The sequence below is a fragment of the Columba livia genome, chromosome 7 (genome assembly GCF_036013475.1).
Source record: "Columba livia isolate bColLiv1 breed racing homer chromosome 7, bColLiv1.pat.W.v2, whole genome shotgun sequence".
Classification (NCBI taxonomy): Eukaryota; Metazoa; Chordata; class Aves; order Columbiformes; family Columbidae; genus Columba; species Columba livia.
The window spans coordinates 22,871,236-22,880,203 of NC_088608.1; the positions used below are offsets into that span (position 1 = coordinate 22,871,236).

Consider the following 8,968-nt stretch of genomic DNA (forward strand, 5'->3'; position numbering starts at 1 on the left):
CGCCGCTCCGCTCCTCCCCGCCCCGCCGCCGCCACCGGGCCCCGAGCAGCGCCCGGCGCCGCCAGCATGGCCCTCCAGCCTCCGCCCCGCTCCTGCGACACCTTCGTGGCGCTGCCGCCCGCCGCGGCGGGGGGTCGCGTCGTCTTCGGCAAGAACTCGGACCGGCCGGCGGACGAGGTGCAAGAGATCGTCTACTTTCCGGCCGCCGCGCACCCGCCCGGCGCCAGCCTGGAGGTGAGGGCCCCGCCGCGGGGCACGGCGGCAAAACAAACCCCTCTCGCCCTGTTTTCTGTGTAGCCGAGCCCGCCATCTGAGCGGTTAGTCCGGAGATGCTCGCCGCAGCGGCGGCGCGGCAGGCGAGTTGTGGTGCTGCGTTTGGCGTTGGTGTTCCCAGCGCACGGACGCGGCGGTTCTGTGGCTTTGCAGTGCACGTTCGTGGCGGTGGAGCAGGCGGAGCGGACCCACGCCGTGGTGCTGAGCCGGCCCGCCTGGCTGTGGGGCGCCGAGATGGGCGCCAACGAGCACGGCGTGTGCATCGGGAACGAAGCGGTGTGGGGCAGAGAGGAGGTCGGCGACGAGGAGGCTCTGCTGGGCATGGACCTCGTCAGGTCTGCACAGGCTGTTTCGGTAACGGGTACTGGACTCGGAACTTAGCTGTCGAACATTTGGTTTGGGTGATACGGGGAAATATGCACTTTCACTTTTAAATGATACGGCTGTCTCTTCTGCTGTTCTAGCCACCGTTAAAAATAAGTATTTCTTGGCACAGGCATTAGATCTCTGCCAGGAGCTGGGAGCCTGTGGAGATATCAGGTGCTAGAACAGAATCTGTCAAGGAAGTCGTCAAATGTTTTTCCTTCTACATAGTCTATGCTAAACTGAAACAAGACTCTGAACTGGAGTGCAGCCGGACTTCAGGAACTAGATTATTTTTTTTTTTTTCCTAGGGTCTGCTCTTATTTCCCTTTTCCCCTCATCTTTCACACACACATATTTTAAAGTTTCAGCCTTAGCTGCACGTGTCCACACAAATAATGCCAGCTTCTTGTGCCTGCCCTACTGGGCACCAGTGTAACTCACATTAACCCACAGAAGGCAGCCAGTTCTTCCTGGTGCTGTTTCCTGCCAGTCCAATACTCAGCCAGGACTTGCAGGCATTTCCTAGGAGCACTCTCCTGGCCTTTCTGCATTTCCATTTGGTTGTTTTTCCCCACGGTAAAGACACAGAGGACCCACTTCAAACAAGCAATGTAAGTGACTCGCTCCTTTCTCTCAACCAGATTGTATAAGCATCGGGTACGTACAGAGATAGCATTCCAAGTCAGTATGAATACTTAGGCTGAACAGTTGTATATAAAGTTTATAGTACCAAAGATAACATCTTCCTTTTGTTTTAGGCTTGGACTGGAGAGAGCAGACACAGCTGAAAAGGCTCTTACTGTCATAGTTGATTTGCTGGAAAAATATGGACAGGGAGGAAACTGTATGGAGAGCCACATGGCATTTACATACCATAACAGCTTTCTGATTGCCGACAGAAAGGAAGCATGGGTGCTGGAGACATCAGGAAAATACTGGGCAGCAGAAAAAGTAGAAGGTATAGATGATGCTCTTAGTTTTAAACATTTCAAATGCAATGACGGTTAGCAATTCTCCACTTTTAATTTACCATTTCATTAAGGCATCAAACTAGCCTCCAGATATTTACCCCTGCCTGTAAGTGACAGGAGTTGCATCCTGTGCATCAGTGTGGAGAGGACAGCAGTTTCACAGGGGCTTTTTCAGAGTCAGAGACGGCCATTTCTGCGCTTGGAAGACAGAGGACAGCAAGGTGGTCAGCATGAGAATGACAGCAGTATGTATGGTCTTAAAGATGGTGGCAATCGGTGACAATGCCATTGGGCGACAGGTAATACTGCCAGGATAGGTGCACGGGGTCCTGCAGTGGCTGCTTCTTCCAGTGGACTTAGAAGGACAAGCTGGGTCTTTGGAGCTCTAAGAGGAAGAATGGAAAGATGGGAATAACCAGGACAGAACCTGAAACATGACGTTGGCAATAGAAGTAAATGAGTCAGAACTGAGTGGCAGTGGCATTTCAATCAGAAGGATACACATAGCCCAGGCCAAAAATAAACCACGGGACTCACAGATCTTGTAGGAATCTCTTCAGTGCATAATTTGCTTTAGTAAGGTAATTGTAAACAAAATACCAAGAAAAAGCATTCAACGTATTAAAATGGTTCTTTCCTCACTTTACAAACAGGAGGTGTACGGAATATTTCCAACCAGCTCTCTATCACAACCAAGATTGACAGAGAACACCCAGAACTGAGGGAATATGCCAAAAGCAAGGGCTGGTGGGATGGAGAAAAGGAATTTGATTTTGCTGCCACATACTCTTATGTAAATACTGCCAGAATGACCACATCCAGAGGACGATATTGTGAAGGCTATAAACTTCTGAACAAACACAAAGGTATCATTTTTTATCTTTTTTTTTTAAGATATGCAAAGCATTTTGTGAACTATATTAAGTCATAAATTATGAGACATCTGATATGGGCAATTGCTCACATGATTTGGTGAACCAGAACTTACAACTTTTTGCCTAAAGGAGGAACGCTGACCTTGAAGTCTTCCATTGATTTTTGCCAATTTGTTGGTGAGGAAGAATTAAAACAAGGGTCAGGTATCAAACACACACACAGCAACAATAACAGCACTGAGAAGTCACATTATGACCAGAGCAATACTCTAAGACGTAGCTCTGAAACATTTTGACAAGCTTTATATTATTACTCTACCTCTGAAAAAAATAAATTAAAAATCAGAGGCTAAAATAGATTCCCAGTGGTTTGCAGCCACAAGTGGAACCTTGTGAACCACTTCAGTCTGGTACCATTCGTGCAGGCCTAAGGCAATAGCGCAGTATTCAGATACATATCTTGCATTTTTTTTTTTGAGATTTTTTTTCATGTTTTGTAGTTTCACTCTAACTGCTACTCTAGCCTTGTGTAGTCTAATAAAACACACTGAGAACAGAATAAAAATAATTTGCTGTACTCTAAGCAGGTGCTCCTAATCACTAACTTACTCATATCTCAGACCTCCACAGAAAGAAGCTATTACTTCTCTTCTAACTGCGTCCACCTGGCAGGTTTTTGCTGCATCTGTATTCACTTGCTTATTTGAAGTAATTAATCTGAACCAAAATTATACTGCACCCCTGCTTTTCTTATTTACTTGGCTGAGCTCTGCCAGACCAGGTTTAGCATTTAGTTAGCACATCAGAATGAATTACCTTTTGGTATCCTGCTCTAGTGATCATGTAAATCCTGCATTCATTTTGGGAATTGCAGGTTCTGAATACTGGAAGCATTTTCATAATACCTGTATTTACTTGTATTATAACAATGCTGAGATTCTATCAGTGTTTTCATTCTAAATCCCCATTTTCAGGCATTTACCTGAGCCATTTTAAAAATCACACTAGGTGTTTAGGTTATCAGGTTTCAGTTTGTTTAGATTTATTTTAAATAGATGCCCTAACTAAAAGCTATTTGGTTTATAGTATCAGTAAAATCACTGTTTTCTTAATCTACCCTTCTCAGCTTTTTCACTCAGTGGCATTACAGGTTTTTTTCCAGGCTGCCTACCATGTGAAGACCGTTTTTAGAAAAACATTATTTACATTTCAGAAAACAGGGAACGTGTTTCAGGAATACAAAATAACAAAAAAGTCTAGGCGAAAATATGCAATCTCTTCTTTCCTGCTGGACAAGTTGCCAGTTTTTAGTTGACAAACTGACTGTTGCTTCTTTTAATTTCTTTGGTTTATCTGATTTGCTGATTTTTTGAATTCTCTGACTTTCCCAGGCAACCGTGGGAATACTTAAGAGTGTTTCCTTGCTGAAATGTAGTGTTGCATGACTCACTCTCTCTAGGCAATTTAACCATGCATAAAAAATAATATTGGAGACATCTGAATTACAAGGAGAGTAATTACATTAAGAGGAAGCAGCAAGGCAATTGAAAAAAATAATCTTTATGCAGCTAGAACCTCACTGAGGAAAACACCAAAAGATTAAATGGTAGGTGATACCTTCAAGTGAAAAAAACAGTGAATGAACTAATGTTTTTCTGCCATGAGCACATGCTCTACGGGTTCACCACCTTCAGAAGGAAAGGGACTGCAAGTGCTGCCTGTTAGAATACTGCGCTGCCCAGCAATACCATGCCAGCATTTAAGCTTCAGTGTACAGTACACAAACAGAAATGTTATTTGAACAACAGATGCAGAGGCAGATGTGGAAAGGGTTTTGTTTCACCTGAGAAGAAAGAATAATTTTCATGGAGACATTTGGCACTATACCTCACAAAGGCAGTTGATTAAGGCTTCTTTACAAATGGATGTACTATTGTAGTTTCTGTTGATTCCGAGTACAGAACATGATATTACTCCAGTGCATGCTTTCAATTGTCAACTGGAAGCCTAAGTGCTTTGGAAGGTCAGATGATCAAAATTACAGGAAAAAAAAAAAGAAGTAACAGTCTTGGCATTTCATTTTCACACACAAACCCCATGCACAGTTATTATTTTTACATTTCCAAAGCAACCTAGTAGCATATTAACTATGCACAAATACCAATAACTATTATAGTGATTTATCTTGACTTCCACACAGCGCTCAGAAAGTTGAATCTTCAATCCAGGTATGCTGTTAGAATGATTTTTTTTTTTTCCTGCCAACACAGACAAACTAAAATTGGCATTGCTTATCAAAGGAAAAAGCAGCAGTTGTAGAATATGCCATTTCGTTGGTGTTATAAGTAGCACTGTGTATAAATAATTGTATTGTTTCTTAAATAGGATCTATCACTTCTGAAATAATGATGGAAATCCTTCGTGACAAAGAGAGTGGCATTAATATGGAAGGTGGATTTATGACAACTGGAAGCATGGTGTCTGTGTTGCCTCAGCAGCCTCATCTGCCCTGTATTCACTTCTTTACTGGAACTCCAGATCCTGCGAGGTGACGTAACAGCAAGTAGTTAGGATAAAAAGTTGCAAATATCTAAATGAAAAGTGTTGCAATTTGTCTAATTATATTCCTTTTTGCCCTTTTTTTTTCCTTCCCTGAAAAAGCACAATCACAAAAAGGAACATAATGTACATTATGTACATGAATGCTATTTACCAATCTACTTAGTGAAACGCTGCTATGACATTGACTTAAACATCAATTAGAAGGATGGGTTGGTTTTTTGTTTTGGTTTGGTTTTTGTTTTTTTTAAAAAACTTTTCTTTCTTGAAAGAAGGAATTAGAAGAATGGGAAAAATACAGCAATCTACTGACTTGACAATTTTAACACAACTGTAAAGGGTATCTGTTCAATTTTCTCTTTCTAGGTCTGTATTCAAGCCTTTCATTTTTGTGCCCAATATTACTCAGCTATTAAAAACTAGCTCCCCTACATTTGGTCACAATGATCCAGTTAAGAAGCAACCACGTTTTCAGAATAAGCCAGATAGAAGACATGAGCTCTATAAAAAACACGAAAGTGCTGCTGTGGTTATGGAAACTATGAAGGTATGTTGATTAAATTAGATTTCAGTGCAAGCAGGTGGTTTATATAAGCTCCTTGCTCACATTTTGTTAATGTGGATACTATTTAATGCACTTCGTAGCGCACCAGAAGCCCATCGTCTTGGCATCTGGCAGGCGCATGTTTCGAACACTAAAAATTGCACCTAGCGCTGTGCTGTACCCCCAGACAAGTACCCGCACTGCTCGTCTTGCAAAGCAGGATGCCACACATACCCTGTGCTAGTCAGATAATGGGGAAATGCTTGAGCAGCCACAGGCAGATACACAACTCCTGGTGCTCCAACCTCTCCAGGACACGAGGCGTGGGCAGGGAGGACCTGCCTTGTGCCATGGCTTGGGAGGGACTGGAAAGGAACCAAGACCACAAAGGTGAAGGACACAGGGTGAAGCAGGGAGGTAGTTGCTTACCTTTAACAGTAGCTTCTCTCCTGTTTACAGATACATGTTCTAAAAAATAAGACATGCCTGCTTAAGTTTTGGCAGCATAAATACCTAGAGCAGCTTTAATTTTATTTATTTTCAATCCATCAGACAAGGATGCAGGGAGATGAAGTGACTCCTAGATATTAGGAAAGATATCTAAGAATACCTGTTGCAGTGCTAACTTCTGCCAACAAAAACTTGTACCCTAGAATCCATTAAGAGGTTAAAATAAGGTCAGTAGAAGAAAATTTTGTTAGGGTGAATACTTTGTATAGTTTTAGTGAAATATGAAAGTTTCTTTTTGCAGGACAAAGGTAAAGAGATGCTGAAAGAGATACAGGAGCTGGAGAAACAGAAGATAAGTGAAATGGAATCAATCCTGCAAAACGGATGTCTTGATGTTACCCAAGTGGTTAACCTTTTTCCACGGTGTGTAGAAGAAGAACTCAAAATATATAGTTAAAACTGCCATTTGGATGTGGTAAAATTCAGTTTTATGATTAACTATTCTAATTAAGTGGTTATATAGATTACATCGTATTTTCAAATACCAGTTAGTATGGACAGTTTTAAAGATGTGGCTTCATCTTCAGGACAAACAGCTTTTGGTTGTACAAAGTAATTCTGAAAAAGCTTAGGAGCTAGGCAGTGGTGTTGTATGTGGCATAAAGCTGTCAGCAGAGATCGATTTCCTCGACAAACAGATGCAATTAGAACTTAATGGCTTGGCTATGCTGCAGAACCACCCCATCTCTGGATGAAGAACATGAACCTAGATTTGGAGAACTCCCTTCTGGTGTACACACGTGCAGCTTTTATAGTCAAGATAATCATAGCAGAATTTCACATTGCCTGAATTAAAATGGCCATTGTAGAAGCTATTACTTTAACAGAATAAAAAGGATAGTGATATGCAAGTCAAGTAAGATTGATATTCAGCTGTTTGATAAAACCATTCTAAGGTAAGTTTCATATAGGAACGTTCTATTCCTTCAATGTAAAATGAGGCAAAGAATTCAAGGTATATTAAAACCAAATCACAGTTACAGTTTTACCATGATTTGTTGTGAAGTCAGATTACATGAAATACAACAATGCAAGCATCCTGTAAGTTACTACACAATTTTCCCTACCCTGATGCAAAAAAAAAATAAATTATTTAGATACAAAATCATTATTGTCAAGTTATACTTTATAACATAGTGTGGGAGTTTTTTGAATATTCTTGAATTGTAACCTTTTTAAATTGCGCAACTAGAAAGGAAGAGGTTGGGGTACACAACTATATACATGTACTCAGCAGGACACTTAAAAGGACTTTTAAAATTTTTACACTTCATATAAAGCCTCTTAACCATGACTTGTCTTGCCAAAATTACCAGACTATGGAGTTGATTTAATCAAGCTTTTTGCCCTGCCAGGAACTCTTCCTCCCTGATCCTGATTAGAAGTAATGATCAATATGTGCCACTACTTTTATTATATCTGTGTCAAGGGACAAACTGAGCAAACAACAAAGAAAGAAGATCCTGACTTTACAACATGACCAAGCAGGATAAAAAGTATGACTGGAAGGTAAAACCAAAACAAAACGACCAAACAAAAAAACCCAGCACTCCTGCAAAGCTTCAGAAGAGAACATGTAGGATGAAATGGAGGATTAGAGCTGCAGTAGCAATTTGCAACATGACACAACATCCCCACAGAAAGACCATTTGATGACTTTTCTATATCGGGTCAGTTGGGAGAATCATCTCAGATGCTAAAGATGGGCTGTACACATGCAGTTTTCTCATTTTGTAAACTGTTCTAACCCCTCGGTGGCAAAAAAAAGCAAGTATAGGCAAACAAAAGATATACGAGAAATAGTTTGCAGAGTAAGAAAATTAAGAGCTTGGCAGAATTTGTTCTTCCTGACCCCACAATGAAAATAGAAGTTAATTTGAGATACTGTGTTCATATCCACAGCAAGAAACTCATGGGTCAGGAAAGGTTCTTGAATGTTCCAGTAATTCCATGTACCAACTGGCAGTGGCAAGTAAGACTGAGTAGCAGGTAAGACTGAAAGTGAGCTGGAGTTGACTGAACCTTTTGTGCCTGTGCTGCCAACAAAATTTCTTAGAAGTTCAATAGTACAGTAGATGTTCATGAACTGGAAGGCGTATTTAATTAAATTTTGCTGCATTTACCTGTTTTCTTCATGGATGTCTATATCTGACAATCATGTCTATCTTTGTCCTATTTTGGATCATCGGCTGTTCCGCACCAGCTCTTTGATAACTTTAAAGCAGGAATAAATGCCAGGTAAAACTGTGCTGAAAACCAAGGTGTGAATCAAGTTTAGAAGTGGCATAGCAAAACAAGAGAAAGAATTTTATGCTACAATGCAAATACAGTGAAGGTACAGCAAAATGAAAGTAGCGAAGGTGGTGGAGCGGCCTTTAACTGAACTTCTTGGTCACTTAATCATGGGGTGGTAATTAACCAGGTTAAGCATGTCGGTCCAGTTGTAATACAGGCAGATACAGACCAACTGTTCCTCTGGTTTCTGTGCTACAGGATACAAAGTAAAACCAGTGTGATGTGTAGAGACAGATCAAGTGATGGCCAACATAATACAGGATACTTTTGTACCTTTTTCCCCCGGTATTTCATCCTCCTAGAACACATACAGTGTAAAAACAGAAAATTAAGATGAGATCCGGAGGAATAAATAACCCTCCTGCTCACAACCGTATCTTAAAAAAGAAAATAAAAATCAGAATGTCCTCTAGAGGGCGATCTTTGCACGCATTTCATCTAAAAGCACATCTTAAAGCTTATTTTAAAAGCTCTAGAGCTTTATCAAGGATTGCTATTAAAAAAACCTGTATTAAAATTGCTACCTAGAAAACTGAAATTTGATATCCACCCCTGTCCATTGTCACCATTATTTT

At 41.0% G+C, this 8,968-nt stretch overlaps 1 protein-coding gene across 1 annotated transcript; it reads left to right on the forward strand.

Annotated features, from left to right (window-relative positions):
- The first annotated feature begins 4 nt into the window (after nucleotides 1-4).
- Nucleotides 5-7,203, forward strand: SCRN3 (secernin 3). Its single transcript, XM_065068835.1, has 7 exons — nucleotides 5-234; nucleotides 427-608; nucleotides 1,398-1,597; nucleotides 2,264-2,476; nucleotides 4,871-5,033; nucleotides 5,411-5,591; nucleotides 6,340-7,203. The coding sequence occupies exons 1-7, from the start codon at nucleotides 67-69 to the stop codon at nucleotides 6,493-6,495; spliced, it is 1,263 nt and encodes a 420-aa protein (XP_064924907.1). The 5' UTR covers nucleotides 5-66; the 3' UTR covers nucleotides 6,496-7,203.
- The last annotated feature ends 1,765 nt before the right edge of the window (nucleotides 7,204-8,968 follow it).

Bases quoted from the DNA above. Each gene is read 5' to 3' on its own strand.
- SCRN3 (XM_065068835.1), top strand. From the start codon at position 67: ATGGCCCTCCAGCCTCCGCCCCGCTCCTGCGACACCTTCGTGGCGCTG. The intron at 235-426 runs GTGAGGGCCCCG...GTGGCTTTGCAG, and splicing joins CGCCCGGCGCCAGCCTGGAG to TGCACGTTCGTGGCGGTGGA. The intron at 609-1,397 runs GTCTGCACAGGC...CTTTTGTTTTAG, and splicing joins CTGGGCATGGACCTCGTCAG to GCTTGGACTGGAGAGAGCAG.